General features: G+C 43.9%; 1 protein-coding gene across 2 annotated transcripts in view; it reads left to right on the forward strand.

Annotated features, from left to right (window-relative positions):
- NLGN4X (neuroligin 4 X-linked) overlaps positions 1 to 18,175 on the forward strand; it is a 300,903-nt gene that overhangs the window by 151,653 nt on the left and 131,075 nt on the right. For both annotated transcript variants that reach the window (XM_055564577.1, XM_055564578.1), the window contains one exon: positions 357 to 509. In XM_055564577.1, the coding sequence (XP_055420552.1) occupies positions 357 to 509 (153 nt within the window). The remainder of the gene's footprint in view (positions 1 to 356; positions 510 to 18,175) is intronic.

Raw genomic sequence — 18,175 nt, forward strand, 5'->3', positions numbered from 1 at the left:
ACCCGTGCATACAAATTCATTCCAACGTCTGCATCATTTCTATGAGTAGAAAATGTAGCAACATCGACTATTATCCTTAACCATCTTAACTGTTGTTGTTTAGTCGCTCAGTCTTGTCCGACTCTTTGGGATGCTAGGCTTCCCTGTCCTTCCGCACCTCCCAGAGTTTGCTCAGACTCATGTCCGTCGAGTCCATGATGCCATCTGACCATCTTAACCGAGGTATTCCTAATTCAAGAAAGGGCCATGCAATGGATTCCCATCCCAACTAGGGAAAGTCACTTACGTCTTTTGGCTGAGTCTCGGTTAATCAGTGTGATTTTTTTTTTTTCCCCTTACTTGGCTCTTTCTTGCAGACATCCATGATCAGAACAGCAAGAAGCCGGTGATGGTGTACATCCACGGCGGGTCCTACATGGAGGGCACGGGCAACATGATCGACGGCAGCATCCTGGCCAGCTACGGCAACGTCATCGTCATCACCATTAACTACCGGCTGGGGATCCTAGGTGAGTGAGCGCCTGTTGACAACGCGCGAGTTCTGCTTCTTGTTCTGTGGGGGTTCCTTGCTTCCACGAATGATACTGCAGTTCCTAGGAATCTCTGCTACAAGCCTCACTTAATGCTCCAAGAGGCATCTGTTCCATCACTTTCACGGCACACCGTCAGTCGGTCCGTCGGTTTTCTTTTTTATCACGCTAAAGATGCATCTGTTCCGTAACTTTCACATTTCCTTTTTGGTTCGTTTCTGTTACTTTTCATATTTTCATCCAGAGACTTCATTCCCTCGGACCATCCTCAACCATCAGCACACAGGAGTCTGTGAGAAAATTTTGCTTCTTGTTTTGTGGGCTCTGTTGCTTCCCCCCGTGTTACTCCAACGCCTAGGAATTTCTGCTACAAACCTCACTCCATGCTACAAGCTAAATTCCTTCCCTGACTTTCAGGTAGCACCATCCGTTTTCTTTTTTGTTTCATTTTCACATTTTAATCCAATGGTTTCTTTTCCTTGAACCCTCCTCCAACAGATTCAGCCTCCTGGGTCATCGAATGAACTTGGGATGTTATGGAAAGCACTTTTCTTTCCCTGGGCTTGGCTGACATAAGCCTGTTGCATGAACACAGTTGGGTGCTGTCTGATAAAGCGTTTGGTAACAGGTGATAACTCGATAAAGTGGACAATGGGCCATATATATACGTTTTTGTGGTTTTGTGGCTTTATTGATCATGAATTGGAAATGCTTTTACTTACTCTCTAGGATATTATGTATCTAATGGATCTTGAAGACGAGAGGCGGTAGGTGGTCACATGACTGTTGCATTCTCCTGTGATGAAATATTCTTATTTGAATTTTGTAACTTGGTGATATTTCGTTTTGTCTAAATTTTACAATTGACTATGAGAAGACCTTGGCTAAAAGCATAGGAATTCAAGAGCAGCAATCTGTTGTTTTGGTATTATATTCATGTTCACCAACAGTACGGTTGCAAAAAAAATAGCATTTTGATGGCAATGTTTTGAGGCTTATCTGCTGTGGTTTTTCCTGCTCTTGGTCAGTTCATGAAGAATATGCATGGTCTATGTAAGCGCATTTATTTTCTAGGCAAAAATGCACTAAGGGGGCTTCCCTGGTGGTCTAGTGATGAGACTCTGAGCTTCCACTGCAGGGAGTACATGTTCAATCCCTGGTCGGGGAACTAAGATTCTGCAAGCCTAGTAGCAAGGCAGAGGGAAAAAAGATGCATTGACATGGTGCAGAAAATTGAATTTATATCAGTGTGGCTGTGAGAAAGAGATTTGTGTGTCATAGGGTGTTTATGGTAAAAAAAAAAAAAAAATCTGGACTCAAGGAATTGTGTCAAACAAGAAAACATTGAAAATGTTTTCTCCAGATACACAGGTATCACCAAGAATATTTTATTTTCAACTTGATGTTTGAATTTTGTTGTGAGCATTTCGTTTCATTCACCAGTAAAACATTGACCTATAGAAGACCCCAGGGAAGTGGGACAGTTGTTGAAGTGACTTTCTAATTGAAACATGCAAGATGTCTGCACACTTGTACCTTTGGGAACAGCCATAGAGTACTTGAAATTCCACATTTTCAAAAGGGAAACAGTGACGGACTTTATTTATTTATCTTATTGTCTTGGACTCCAAAATCACTGCAGATGGTGACTGCAGCCATGAAATTAAAAGACACATGCTGTTTGGAAGAAAAACTGACCAACCTAGTCAGCATATTAAAAAGCAGAGACATTACTTTGTTGACAAAGGTCTGTGTAGTCAAAGCTATTTAGATTTTTCCAATAGTCAGGTATGGATGTGAGAGTTGGACCATAAAGAAGGCTGGGCACCAAAGGATTGATGCTTTTGAACTGTGGTGTTGGAGAAGACTCTTGAGACTCCCTTTGACTGCAGGGAGATCCAACCAGTCCATCCTAAAGGAGATCAGTCCTGAACATTTATTGGAAGGACTGATGCTGAAGCTGAAACTCCAATCCTTTGGCCAGCTGATGCGAAGAACTGACTCATTGGCAAAGACCGAGGGCGGGAGGAGAAGTGGGCGACAGAGGAGGAGATGGTAGACAGCATCACTCAGCGTCTAGAGCCTTCTCATCTCGTGCTTTTTATTTCCTTTTCTTTTCTCACGCTGGTGCTCCGAGCCAAATCTTTGTCATTTCCGTTCGTTTCGAAGACCGTGGATCGCATGCCCCTCTGAGTATTTTCTTGTTTGTTTGTTTCAGAATCCTCTGGGGAGTTGCCTTGGCTACTGGTGTTTGAGACAGGAAGTGGTGTTCCGTGATCCCTCACAAAAGGTCCATTCTCAGGACGAGGTGGGCAGAGGAAGCCAGGGACCACCGCGTGCCCCCTGGCAGCGCTTTCAAAGAGCGCAGTGTGGGGGTCTGTATGGAGCGTCACCAGCTCCCGGTGCTGCTTTCTGATCGGGGCCGTGGTTTTGGGCAAGCTCTCGCTTTGCAGGAATAGCAAAACGTTGTCTCGCCTGAACGCCATGGCACTGATGCGACTTAAAAGGTTAGATTTCAAGAGAAATCGACGCCTGTCCCCTCTCTGACGCCCAGCTGGTATTAAGCGGCTTTACACGGTGATCTCTTATCTGTTTGGCCCGTTTTTTGAATCTGGAACGATTTTGTGGGAATTACACACACCTTCTTTTCTTTTTCTTCCTTTTTTTAAAAAGAAAGGGAAAAAGCTTCTGATTCTAACTTTCCTCATCTGAACCGTTTTAAGTTTACCTTCTGCTGCTGAGAGTTAGAAGAAACAAATCTTGGGGAGGGCAGCAGAGAAGCCGCAAGAGTCATGGCAAGGAAATGAAAGAAGCGATTTAGCATCCCCGAGACAGTCTATTTACATTCCGCGAATGAGTTCGTGTGAAGCCCAACACCACAGACCCCCTTTTATCTGAAGGTGTGAACGTGTGCCAACTTGGCCGATTATACAGGGCGATAGATTTCGTTCAAGCGTGACTCGGTCAATCTTTCTCAGACAACTTGCGTGGACTGCCGTCCTCTTGCAAACCAGGAGGTGGTCGTTTACTTCTTTGCTTGCAGGCAAAATTGCTATTATCATTGTCTGAAAATATTTCAAACTGTTGGCATGCAGATTTTTTTTTTGTAATGAGTCAATGAAATGGTACACCATCCCCTGTGACGATCATCTGTATTAGAGCTTTTCATAGGAGTAGACATTTATTTTACCAAAACATAGAAATCATCGTTTGAACTTTTTCTTCAAAAAGTTGTACATGCCGAAACGCTGTTTTTCTGCCTAAGGAATGGAAAAGCATTGTTTGAGATGATTACTGCTTTTTTTATTTTTTACAGAGTAAGAAATTCTGTTTTCCTACCCCCAAAGAGAAGTTTTGAAAAATGAATGATGATCAGAAAGAAAGCAGGACACTGGCACGGAATAAAAATGCAGTGGGATCTTCTCTCCACTTGCTCTCTATCCTGTTACATTGAGAAGAGTCAGCTAACATTTCCTGAATCTCTATAAAAGGTGGTTCCGTTCTCTCCCTTGTGAGGTTATTGTGCATACCATAACCATCCAGTGGGTTTATGCTTGTGAGGTTTGGTAGCCCAGGACTTGTTGCTGTTGCTCAGTTGCTCAGCTGACTCTCTGCAACCCCATGGACTGCAGCACACCAGGCTTCCTTGTCCTTCACCATCTCCCGGAATTTGGTCAAACTCATGTCCACTGAGTCGGTGATGGTAGTGACCATTAAGCCCAGTTACGGAAAAATTTCCAGTGTTATTAATAGCCTTGGACATCTTATTAACGTCACTGTTGAGCCACTGGGGAGGGGGGGACTAGCCAAAAATGTAATGTTGTAGTATCTACCCAATACCACCTAAATTTCCATTTATCATTCTTTCGAAAAACAAGGATAAAGCACTTGTAATAGAAGGTCAATGAGATGATCCCCACATATGCTTTTCAGACAAGGAATATTTTCTTTCATCAGGACTGCCTAACGCAAACCTTGCTTAGCTAGTGAGCACCTAATTTATTGTCTAATCTAGGACTCTTTGGGAAATGCTAATAATGCTGCTGGGCTTACAGTGTGGTTTTGTATTCCTGAGAGCAGGTCCTTGATTGCTGATACAGTTTCCTTAAAACCACTATTGATGGGCCACTGTGACTCGTCTTGGTAATATGATGTGTGCCCCCAGCCATGATGTTTGAAAAAGCAAGGCTCTTGTTGCAGTCGATCTAAGGCTTTGTCACCCAGTGTCTAACCTCTGAAGCCCATTTAATTGTACTCTTCCTGTCTTTGACCCACACATGGCATTAAGACCATTGACCCAGTGAATGACTTCATCAGACTTCTCGCCTGACGAGTATGTTACAGTCCGATGAAATGTCACCCATACCGTTTTATATAACTGCCTTTTTTCAAGGATTCCCAGAACATCAGAAACACCTGCTCACTTTTCATGCACAGACAAGCAAATTTCCATCTGGGCAACTCAGTGGCTCCCTTCTATTAGAACATTCTGGATCTTTCTCTGCTGAAAAAAGTCACTTTCCTATTTAGCTGGTATGTACATTTCTCTTTCACTTAAGAGTTGAAGATGCCATCTACTGTTTGGTACTTTGACCATTTCCCCCCCTATAAATCTTTATTCTTTATTTGACTTTATCTTTTCCTACACATTTTCTTTTGGATTTCTCATGGAAGTCATTTTCCCATCAGGTCAAAAGTTTGTGTGTGTGTGCATGCCCACGCACGCTCTGTTGCTAAGTCATGTTCAACTGTTTGCAATCCCATGGATTGTAGCCCTCCAGGCTCCTCTGTCCATGGAATTTTTCAGGAAAGAATAACTGGACTGGGGGAAAAAAAAAAAGAATACTGGAGTAGGTTGCCACTTGCTACTCAAGGGGACCTTCCTCACCCAGTGATCTAAACCCCAGAGATCCTCTTGTCTCTCCTGCATTAGCAGATGAATTCTTTATCCCTACTGCCACCTGGGAAGCCCCCAAAAGTTCATCAACATATTCATAAAGGAAAAAAAAACAACAACACCATCTCTCCCTTGTGGGATCTTCATGCTTCCCTCCCAAGCCCATTCTCTTGTCTCACCTATCAGGTTCCCTCTGGTTAGATTTCCACCTTGAAAAACTTGCCTTCTCATCCTCCAGAGACAAAGTCTTCACTAGTCAGTTATGGGAGAAGCTACATGAATAGAGGAAATATAAGGTATTGCCCTGAGGGGAAAGACAACAAAAGTGAAGAAGTACAGGAGGTCTGAGAAAATTGTGAGTGTCCAGACACTTTATGTAGGACTGCTCACAACTCCCGATGCTGGGGAAGACTGAAGGCAGGAGGAGAAGGGGGTAGCAGAGGATGAGATGGCTGGACGGCATCACCGGCTCGATGGACATGAGTTTGAGCAAGCTCCTGGAGTTGGTGATGCACGGGGAGGCCTGGCGTGCTGCAGTCCGTGGGGTCGCAAAGAGTCGGACATGACTGAGAGACTGAACCGCGAAGCCAAATGGGGATGGAAGGAGCCAATGGAAGCCCTTAGAGTAAGACCCTCCGTGGTGGGTGTGCGTGGGGGTGATTGGCCAGCCTGCAAACAGGCTTCCAGCCTCTGTGTCTCCAGTGATCACTGATGTTGTTCTAGAGGGAGTGGGGGATGGAGAAAGATATATCTATTAGAGTCAAGATGACATAGTTATATAGGACGGACACCCTGCAGCAGGGAAGAAGGTCAAGCTTCCTTGGTCCAGTCAGAGGGCTCACTCGTTCAGTTGACTTTGACTCGTCGTGACTCCGTGTGCTGTAGCCCACCAGGCTCCTCTGTCCCTGGGATTTCCCAGGCAAGAATACTGGAAAGAAAGGGGACGTGTTAGTGCCTTGGTCGTGTCCTGTTCTTTGTGACCCCCGTGGACTGTAGTCCACCAGGTTCCTCTGTCCACGGGATTCTACAGGCAAGAATACTAGAGAGGGTTGCCATGCCCTCCTCCAAGGGATCTTCCCCACCCAGGGATCGAACCCACGTCTCTTTTGTCTCCTGCCTTGGCAGGTGGGTTCTTTACACTGCTCTGTCAAGCCCTCCGTGATCCAAAAGTTCTGCAATAGAGGAAAAAAGCAAGATGCTTATCCCTCCCCTCTGCTAAACAGAAGGTCTTTCGTCATCTTCATCAGTAGCTCTGTGTACATTTAATACTCACTGGGAAACTGTCAATCTGGTCTCTATTGTTGCCGGTGTGTTGATAAGTACCAGGACCTTGGACAAAAAAGTCAGGTTTCATGTCTCTGATCATTGACTTAGGTTTTCCTCTTCTGCGTCCTGGTGGATGAAAATGCCCATTGCATTCGTTGATTGGTTCCGCACATAAGGAGGAGCTTAGGTTGAGAGTGAATGCTCTATTTCTGGGATTTTAGAAGCGCATGAGGAGGGTAGATAGGGAAACCAGTATGGTGGGATAAAGAACCTGTCATGAGATAGATGTCGCTTCAGTTCAGTCGTTCAGGCGTGTCCGACTCTTTGCCACCCCATGGACTGCAGCACCCCAGGCCTCCTCCCTGTCCATCACCAACTCCCAGAGCATTCTCAAGCTCATGTCCATCGAGTCGGTGATGCCACAGAGAAAAGTAATAAAGCAGATAAAGGATAGTGCAGCAGATAAAGGCAGTGAGGGGTGGCAATGAATTTGACGGGTGATGAGAAGCTACAATAGAAAAGATTTTTTTGTTCGATCTCAAATGCACAAAATTATTGATTATCTTATGATAGAGAATTTCCTCCAACTCTTGAATGATTCAGAATTTCTTCAAAGAAGTTGCCTTGTTATTTTTGCATGCATAGTCTCTTTTGGAAATCACAGCGTTCAGACATGTTTGATAGAAGAGTCTATTCTAAAAGCACATGTTGGGACTTCCCTGGCTGTCCATTGGTTTGGAATCCTCCTTCTGATGCAGGAGACACAGGTTTGATCCCTGGTCCGGGAACTAAGATCCTACATGCCCTGGGGCACCTGAACCCTGGAATGCCTCAACAAAAGATCCCACATTCTGCAACTAAGACTCGACTCGGCCAAAAATAAATAAATTAATAATTAAATTCATTTATTTAATAAATAATTAAATTCATTAATTATTTTAAACCGCACATGTATGTGCTTAGTCACTCAGTCATGTCCAACTCTTTGCAACCCCATGGACTGCAGCCCTCCAGGCTCTTCTGTCCATGGGAATTCTCCAGACAAGAATGCTGGAGTGGGTTGCCATGCCCTCTTCCAAGGGATCTTCACAACCCCGGGACTGAACCCAGGTCTCCCACATTACAAGCATATTCTTTACCATCTAAGCCACCAGAGAAGCCCATACATTGCAGTTAACTGATTTGAGGGTGTCACATGAACTTTTCGGAGAAGGCAATGGCACCCCACTCCAGTACTCTTGCCTGCAAAATCCCATGGATGGAGGAGCCTGGTGGGCTGCAGTCCATGGGGTCGCTAAGAGTCAGGCATGACTGAGCGACTTCACTTTCACTTTTCACTTTCATGCATTGGAGAAGGAAATGGCAACCCACTCCAGTGTTCTTGCCTGGAGAATCCCAGGGACGGGGGAGCCTGGTGGGCTGCCGTCTGTGGGGTCGCACAGAGTCAGACACGACTGAAGGGACTTAGCAGCAGCAGCAGTAGCAGCATGAACTTTTGCTAATGATCACCCAGGGCATCCGTTAAACAGTGCTCTTTCTTGGATGTTTTCTTGGACGTTTGCCTCGCAAACAGAGTCTGCGATGATGACTCATTCTAAAAGAAAGAATCCAGTTTTTCTGCCTTGTGCCCTTTCTTCCTTTGGCTCTGCACACAGCAAAAGAGGGGCTGATCGATTTTCCTTTATTAAAGGGTGGTTTCTGTCTTCACGGGGATAAACACACATAAACATCATTCTAAATGAAACGTGTGAGACTTCGCTCGTGGTCCAGTGTTGAAGACTCTGTGCTCCCACCATGCAGCAGAAGGTCCCCAATTTAGTTTCCTCATTGAGGAACTAAGATTCTGTACGCTGCACAGCCAAAAAAATTTAAATAAATTATATGTTTTGAGTCATGACTTTAAAAAAAACGAAAAGGAAAGAAAGGTGTGACTGGTATTTGAGTTGGGGAAGAAGACGGTGTAGTGTGATAGAAACTGGTGAGTTCCCAGGAGTAGCGTTGAATTTGAGAGCCTCCAACATTTGCTTGATTGGGGTGAACCGGAAATTCAGTTTCAGGCAATGATTCCATCCGAGAAATGATTTTTAACCAACACCGGTAAGAGACATACCTGCTTTTTTCCTGCGTACCTTTTCTTCCTCTCTCAGATGTAGTTAAAGAATTAGTCCTTAGTCCTAAGTCAGCTCATTGAAAATAATCTCTAAAAGGCAATTGGAGTGTGACCTTGAAAGACCCTTGGGGCTGAAACGCTCCAAGACTGTACACATTCTGGCCTGTGGACCATGTTGCTTTCTCTTTTTCCCTCTCACACACTGGACTTTCCATCACGGTCTTTATGAAAATAAATCCTTGCGTACACAAGGATCAGAGAGAATATGTTTTTCTGGTTTTGGATGTGTACCATTTTAAAGTCCTTATGGAATTCTGTTACAGTATTGCTTCTGTTTTATGCTTTGCTTATTTGGCCCCGAGGCATCTTAGCTTACTGGGATCTTTGCTGTTTGACCAAGGGATTGAACTCTTACCCCCTGCAGTGAAAAGTGAAGTCTTAACTTCTGGACGACAAGGAACGCCCTCAAAGAGAATATTTTAAGGGTTAAAATGTAACCCCAAAATGGTAGATATGCTATGCATTTAACAATGTAAATCATATTTAAAAAAAAAATTTCAATCCATCAGTTCGGTTCAGTTCAGTCGCTCAGTCGTGTCCGACTCTTTGCGACCCCATGAATCGCAGCATGCCAGGCCTCCCTGTCCATCACTGATTATTGTTTTTTTACAGCATTATAGAGAAATCAAAGGCTGTGCTTTCAAAGAGTATACAGACATGCACTCACATAGAAAACTAATATGAAAGTGTGACTTGAAGAGGTACTCCAAATTGCCAATCATCAGAGAAATGCAAATCAAAACTATAATGAGGTATCTGTTCGCAACCAGTCAGCATGGCCATCATTCAAAAGTTTACAAATAGCAAACGCTATAGAGGGTGCGGAGGAAAGGGAAGCCTTCTGCACTGTTGGTGGGAATGTAACTTGGCAAAGCCACTGCGAAAAATGACATGGAGATGCCCCAAAAAACCAAAAACAGAATTGCCATGCGATGCAGCAATCCCATTCCTGGGTACATCCACAAACAAAACTGTCATTTAAAAAGATACAAGGACCACTTATGTTCATAGGAGTACTGGTAACAGTAGCTAAGACATGGACACAATGTCTGATGAACAGATACACATGAGTCGATAAAGAAGATGTGGTACATATATACGATAGAATAGAATAATTGACAGCCATAAAAAAGCAGGAAGCAATTCCATTTGCAGCAACATGGATCAACCAACTGAGAGATCGTAATGTGACGTGAAGTAAGTCAGAAAGAGAAAGACGAATACCATATGAAATCGCTTCTAAGTGGACTCTGCAACACCAACGATTTTACCTACAAGACAGAAGTATAATCACAGCCGTTGAGAACATGCTTGTGGCTGCCTAGGACTCAGGGGGCAGATGGATTAGAAATTTGGGATGAACAGATTCAAGCTGTTGCATATAGAATAGGTAAATTGCCAGGTCCGACTGCTTCGTACAGGGAGTGAAAACCTCAATCACGTTTTTTAAAATAAGATTCCGTAGTAACATATGGATTGGATCAAGTCCCATCTGAGGAGCTGGGCAGCTTTTCCTTTGATTTAAAAATAATAATAGTTCTTTGAAAGAAGGGTGTGAGTCTCAGCATAAAAGCTCAAAAGCATTTTGGAATGTTAAATGCATCCCTTTGACGTAACAGACATTGGACACGGATGGCCTGAGGTCTTTGTGCAACTAAATCATTTGGAAGACTCTTTATGCCATTAATTGGGGTCACAGGCCTTGGTTTTTGTTTTATTCAGTACAATGGCTTTTATTCTAGGTTCTGATATCATGGGGAAAACATCTAGGTCTTGGGCAGTGGGTCTGTCATAAAGATGTAGGTAGGATATACTTGCATGTTATAAAGATACACGTTTCAGTATAGACAGAGGTATGAGATAACCTCATTAAGAAACACTGCCAATTCTGAAAGTGAAGCGAAAGTTAGCTGCTCAGTCATGTCTGACTCTTTGCCATCCCACGGACTGTAACCCGTTAGACTCCTCCGTCCATGGGATTTTCCAGACAAGAATACTGGAGTGGGTCTCCATTGCCTTCTCCAGGGGATCTTCCCGACCCAGAAGTCGAACCCGGGTCTCCTGCGCTGCAGGCAGACTCTTTACCAACTGAGCCACCAGGGAAGCCCTAAGTACAGACAGAGATATGAGACGATTTCACAGCAAAACACCACCAATTCTACCGAAGAGAACTAACATTTGTACCGGAGTTGCAGAAGGGACTTTGGAATAAGGAAACGTGTCCCGTTTGAATTGAGATATGCTTTCTCTCACTCAGAGTGCTCGTTGTGTCTTTAATAAAATATCACAGGGACGGTTTAGATAACTCGGGTGTGAGTTTTTTCTTAGCCATCTGGCAGCTGCAGTCGATAAAATAGAAAAGATAGATAGTAGATAGATAGGTGATAGGTAGGTAGACAGGGAGGTAGGTAGATAGAGACATAGATAGTTAAAGATGCATAGATAAATACAGATAGAAAACATAGAAAGGACAGATGGTAGCTAGATAGATGGTGGACAGGTAGGTAGATAGGTAGATAGGAAGAGATAAAAAAAAGAGATAGGTGTATATGTTACATATAGAGATAGTTATATGTATGTAGTATATAGACAGATACAGAGAGATGGTTCAGTTCAGATCAGTTCAGTTCAGTTCAGTTGCTCAGTTGTGTCCAGCTCTCTGCGACCCCATGGACTGCAGAATGCCAGGCCTCCCTGTCCATCACCAACTCCTGGAGTTGACTCAAACTCATGTCCATTGAGTCGGTGATGCTATCCAACCATCTTATCCTCTGTCTTCCCTTTCTACTCCCGCCTTCCATTTGTCCCGACATCAGGGTCTTTTCCAGTGAGTCAGCTCTTCGCATCAGGTGGCCAAAGTATTGGAGTTTCAGCTTCATCATCAGTCCTTCCAATGAACATTCAGGACTGATTTTCCTTACGATGGACTGGTTGGATCTCCTTGTAGTCCAAGGGACTCTCAAGAGTCTTCTCCAACTCCACAGTTCAAAAGTATCACTTCTTCGAAGAACTAAAGAGCCTCTTGATGAAAGTGAAAGAGGAGAGTGGAAAAAGCTGGCTTAAAAGTCAACATTCAGAAAATTAAGATCGTGGCATCTGGTCCCATCACTTCATGGGAAACAGATGGGGAAACAGTGTCAGACTTTATTTTTTGGGGCTCCAAAATCACTGCAGACGGTGACTGCAGCCATGAAATTAAAAGGCGCTTACTCCTTGGAAGAAAAGCTATGACCAACCTAGACAGCATATTCAAAAGCAGAGACATTACTTTGCCAACAAAGGTCGGTCTAGTCAAGGCTATGGTTTTTCCAGTGGTCATGTATGGATGTGAGAGTTGGACTATAAAGAAAGCTGAGCGCCAAAGAATGGATGCTTTTGAACTGTGGTGTTGGAGAAGACTCTTGAGAGAGATGGTTATATATCTGTATATAGAGAGATATACTATGCAGAGATAAATATGTTTGTATTTAACAGATATATGCACACATGTATGTTTCTTAATTCTATGCTTTTTGAAATACATGTAGGACACTCCAGAAGGATTCCTATTTCAGTCCATTTTTTATCGTTTACCTTGTCGTCTTCTGCCTTCTATATAACCTAAACTTATAATATCATTTAGAAATACCACCCGTCTTTTTCTACAGCATTGATACTTCTTTGATAAAACCAGGCCTTTCACATCTTTCCAGAAAAAAAGAATCTTGTGCAAATGGCCTCATCTGTTTCTGCATCTCCTTTTTGCCCCCTTGCTATTCATGTTTTTCTTCTATTTATTTCAGTTATATTTATCGGTTTCTTCCCCTCTTACGCCAATTAGCCTCCTCTGTCCATTGTGGGAATAGTTCATGGACTTAGTTCTCTGGAGGGTCTTTTTTTTTGGATACTCTGAATTCTTCTGATGGCCTTTGCCACACCCTCTTCTTCACCTTCTTGTAAATGAGCCACTGGATTGCCTCGTCTCCCACATTGCAGTGTCTGTATCCTTTATTTAAAAGTCTATAGACAGGGTGCAGGAGGAGAAGGGGATGACAGAAGATGAGATGGCTGGATGGCATCACTGACTCGATGGACCTGAGTCTGGGTGAACTCCGGGAGTTGGTGATGGACAGGGAGGCCTGGCGTGCTGCGGTTCATGGGGTCGCAAAGAGTCGGACACAACTGAGCGACTGAACTGAGCTGAACTGAACTGCTAGACAGGGTGCACATTTAAAGGGTACAAAGCCATGGTCTTTGAGAAGCACCACCGTCAACGCCCTCTAATTGTTGAATATTTTCATGCATCCAAGGAAAAACCCAATAGTTATTCTTCCCGACTTCCCAAAACATTATCATTAATTTATCATCTCTCACTGTGGATTTGTCTTTTTTGGGCATTTTATACTAATGGAATCATATACTGGGTTGGCGAAAACATTCGTTTGGGTTTTCCTGTAAGATGTTACAGCAAAACCTGGAACAAATGTTTCAGTCGACTCAATACAAGATGCTATTTTGAGTCTGCCTTTCACTGAACATAATGTTTTCAAGATCCTGTCCTCATTGTGGCATACCTGAGTGCTTTGTTACATTTTTATGGATAAATATTATTCTACTGCATGGATATGATGTTTTATTTGTCCATTCATCTTTTGATTTCTATTTTTTTTTCCAATTTTTGGATGCGATGAATAATCGCACTCTGAACATTTGCATACAAGTTTTCATGTGGATATACATATTCTCTTCTCTCAAATAGGAGTAATTTCACTATGTTAGGGTATTATGTTTTAATCATCTGACTAACTACGTTTTTAATCATCTGACTAACTTCCCATTTGTTCTCTAAAGTGGTTGCAGTAGTTTATATTCCCTCCAATATAAAGTTTCCAGTTTCTCTACTTTCTTGCCAAGAGTGGTCCTTGTCTGTCCTCAGGACTATACCTGTCCTGGTGGGCTGAAGTCCATGGGGTCGCTAAGAGTTGGACATGACTGAGCAGCTTCACTTTCACTTCTCACTCTCATGCATTGGAGAAGGAAATGGCAACCCACTCCAGTGTTCTTGCCTGGAGAATCCCAGGGACGGGGGAGCCTGGTGGGCTGCCGTCTCTGGGGTGGCACAGAGTTGGACCCAACTGAAGTGACTTAGCAGCAGCAGCAGCAGCAATGGGTATAAATACTCTGCCATTTTCTATGTGCATTCTCTGATGGCTAATATTGTTGAGTGGTCTTCTTATGTGAATATTGAAATAGTGGCCATTTGGACGTCCTGCATTTACCCATGTTTTCTTGAGTTATTTACTTTTTAGTTAGAGAAGAAAAATGGCAACCTATTTCAGTATTCTTACATGGGAAATCCTATGGACAGAGGAGCCTGGCGGGATTCAGTCCGTTGTGTTGCACTGAGTCAGAACATGACCTTGTGACTAAACGGCAATAGCAATGTTTTCAGCATTGATTTATGAAGAGGGTTTTTAATGTTTGATTTTTAGATGACATGTTCTGCATGTATGTTCCTTAGCTGTTAAGTTCAATTTCTTTCTTTTGCCTCTTTCTGCCTTTGCCCTTGGCTCTTTTTTTCCTTTAAGAAGTCTTTACATAACCCAGGATCACACCTATTTATACCTATTTTTTTAACAACTTATCGACAAGAGATGTATTAATATACCTTTTATGACCCACCTGTTATTGAATGGAGCTGTCTCCGTATTCACCTTACCTAAAAGTTTGGCAGCCACAGACCGCCACACTTTAGTTTCTGCAAAACTAAACTTTAGTTTCTGCAAAAAACACCTTAGTTTCTGCAGAAATCCCTTTATCGGTTATGTGTTCAGAGCTCTGCAGTTTTAGACATTGTTTTACATCAGATCCCTTTTGAGTTAATTCTTTTTTTTCTCTTTTGAGTATTCCCATGTGGTTTTTGTTCTTGATTTATTACATTAATCAATTTGGGGCTATTGAGCTGCCATCAAAACCTGCAGTAAATCCCCATGTGGTCACCGTGTATAATCCATTTTCCATCCTGCTGGGCTTGGTTTGCCAGTATTTTTTGAGCCCCCCCCTTTTTTTTTAATTGGTTTAACTTCCCATTCTAGGAAAGGAAATGACCTCTAATTCCCAGTGTATTATTGTGCTTCCCAGGTGGCGCTAGTGGTAAAGAACCCGCCTGCCAATGCAGGAGACATCAGAGACACAGGTTGGATCCCTGAGTTGTAAGATCCCCCCTGGAGGAGGGCAGGGCAACCCACTCCAGTATCCTTGTCTGGAGCATCCCATGGACAGAGGAGCCTGGTGGGCTACAGTCCCTGGGGTCACAAAGAGTCGAGTACGACTGAGCAAGTAACACACATACGTCAGAGTGTATTACAGATTTCATGGTTTCTGGACCTCTGCACTCCTGACATTTGGAATGGATGTTTCCTGTTTTGTGGGGGGTCACTGTTGTGCACTGTGGCGTCTGAACGGCATCCCTGACCTTTGCTCTCTGGATTCCAGTGACATTTCCCAGCCCACAGTCAAGACAAGCACACGCGTGCCCGGGCATGGCCAAGAGTCCCCTGCTGGGGTGGTCGTGGGAAGCATGGACCCGGCTGAGAACCGCTTGCTCTTTCTGGATCTCCGTTCTCTGAGAACGAAGGGGCACAGCGCCATTGCCACTTTATTGAGAAAAGCCCACACTCGGTTGCATCCGGCTTTGTTTCTTCACAGGAAGGATGGACCCAATCTTCCTTGTGGGCTGGGGTGGGGGGATGCGGTCATAGCTTATATTGTACTTCCCTTCTAAGTGTTTGCTGTCGTTTAGTTGCTAAGTCGTGTCTGACTCCTTGCGACTTCATGGACTGCAGCACGCCAGGCTTCCTTGTCCTTCACTATTGCCCGGAGTTTGCTCAAACTCGTGTTCATTGAGTCGGTGATGCCGTCCAACCATCTCATCCTCTGTCAACCCCTTCTCTTCCTGCCCTCAGTCTTTCCCAGCATCAGGGTCTTCTGCAGTGAGCCAGCCTTTCACATCAGGTGGTCAAGTATTGGAGCTTCAGCCTCAGGTTTTTTTTAGGATTGAATGGTTGGATCTCCTTGCAGTCCAAGGGACTCTCAAGAGTCTTCTCCAGCAGCACAGTTGGAAAGCATCAATTCCTCGGGGCTCAGCCTTCTTTATGGTCCAACTCTCACCTCTGTACATGACCTCTGGAGAAACCATTTGTTGATGTTCAGTCGCTCCATCATGTCTGACCCTTTGAGACCCCATGGACTGCAGCACGGGAGGCCTCCCGGTCCATCACCAACTCCCAGAACTTGCTCAAACTCATGTCCATAGAGTCAGTGATGCCATCCATTCACCTCATCCTCTTTCTCCCCCTTCTCCTCCTGCCTTCAGTCTTTCCCAGCACAGGGTCTTTTCCAATGAGTCAGTTCTTCGCATCAGGTGGCCAAAGTACTGGCGCTTCAGCATCAGTCCTTACGATGAATATTCAGGATCAGTTTCCTTTAGGATTAGAACCATAGCTTTGACTATATGGACCCCTGTCTGCAGAGCTGTGTCTCTGCTTTTTAATTCTGCGTGTCTACCCGACAATAAACACCTTTCGGATGATTTCTCCTGGCTCTGTTCTGGACTTCATAATGCAAAATTAAATCTCGTTCACGAAGGAGCGAGTATATTTACTCCAACATTTGTTTTCAATTGCAGACTGAGTGAACTCCTAGTTGTCAGAATCCTTGAATGCCTAATTTTATGGAAATTGTGTTTATTTCCACTTCTCACACTCAGCAGCTGTTGCTTTTTCGCGAGTACCGGAGGTTTCATTTTCCTTGAAGCACGTCCTGATGGTAATGTCATCCATGCAGAATTCATTTTCATTCCGTGTCGCTTAGCTTGAACAGAGACGGTTTTGTCAGTGGCATGCATTTGTCCTTGAACGAAAACCAGAGGTTTTAAACAATGTTTTCAATCTGCATGTCTTTATATTTTTATCAGATTTTGATAGTTATAAAAACAAAACAGGACAAGTCTCTAAGAGAGCTTTTTTCTTTTCTCTTCAAGTCGTTGCATGGATATTTTAACCAACTATAATCATTTTTAACCTTTGAAACGTACCTGCTAGCTTTGAAAGAAGGAAAAGCATTTTTCCTCACTGGCTACAGAATGTATGCCTTTGCTCCAGCAATGCATAAGGGCTGTGTCTCCCATTTTCTTGTTAAATTACAAGAAAGAAAAATGAAGTTGCTCAGTCGTGTCTGACTCTTTGAGACCTCATGGACTGTAGCCCACCAGGCTCCTCTGTCCATGGGATTTTCCAGGCAATACTACTGGAGTAGATTGCCATTTCCTTCTCCAGGAGATCTTCCTGCCCCAGGGATTGAACCTGGGTCTCCCACATTGTAGGCAGACGCTTTACCGTCTGGGCCACCAGGGGAGTCTTAAACTAAAAGCTGTGCATATAAAGCAAAAACTGTCACTTTTCTATTTTCTTTCCACCAATCCAATTACAAATGCTTCTTAATGCCCTCTCTGGGGATTTCAAAGAAGGCCCATGCCATCTTTTAAGTTGAGTCTGCTGCTGCTGCTGCTAAGTCCCTTCAGTCGTGTCCGACTCTGTGCGACCCCATAGACGGCAGCCCACCAGGCTCCCCCGTCCCTGGGATTCTCCAGGCAAGAACATTGGAGTGGGTTGCCATTTCCTTCTCCAATGCAGTTGAGTCTACTGAAGGTTATTATGTAAGATTAGTCTAAGCAGACTAGGTGTCCACTGGCCGATGAATGGATAAAGAAGTTGTGGTACATATACACAATGGAATTTGAGTCCGTTTAAAGAGGTGGATGAAAAAGTGAAAGTCGCTCAGTTGAGTCTCTTTGCAGCCCCACGAACTCTACAGTCAATGGGATTCTCCAGGTCAGAATCCTGGAGTGGGTAGCCTTTCCTTTCTCCAGGGAATCTTCCCAACCCAGGGATCAAACCCAGGTCTCCTGCATTGTGGGGGGATTCTTTACCAGCTGAGCCACAAGGGAAGCCCAGGGAAGCTCTAGGTGGATGACCCTAGAGCCTATTGTACAGAGCGAAGTAAGTCAGAATGAAAAATATCATATATTAACAACTATAAATGGAATCTAGAAACACAGTATCGATGATCCTACACGCAGGGCAGCAAAGGAGACTCAGCCGTAAAGAGCAGACTTTTGCACTCAGCGGGTGAAGGAGAGGATGGGGTGATTTGAGACAATAGCCCTAACACATACACCTTACCATGTGTAAAATAGATGACATGTGGGAGTTTGATGTTTGACTTGACACCCAAAGCCAGTGCTCTGTGACAGCCTTGAGGGATGCCTTGGGG

The sequence above is a fragment of the Bubalus kerabau genome, chromosome X (genome assembly GCF_029407905.1).
Source record: "Bubalus kerabau isolate K-KA32 ecotype Philippines breed swamp buffalo chromosome X, PCC_UOA_SB_1v2, whole genome shotgun sequence".
Lineage (NCBI taxonomy): Eukaryota > Metazoa > Chordata > Mammalia > Artiodactyla > Bovidae > Bubalus > Bubalus kerabau.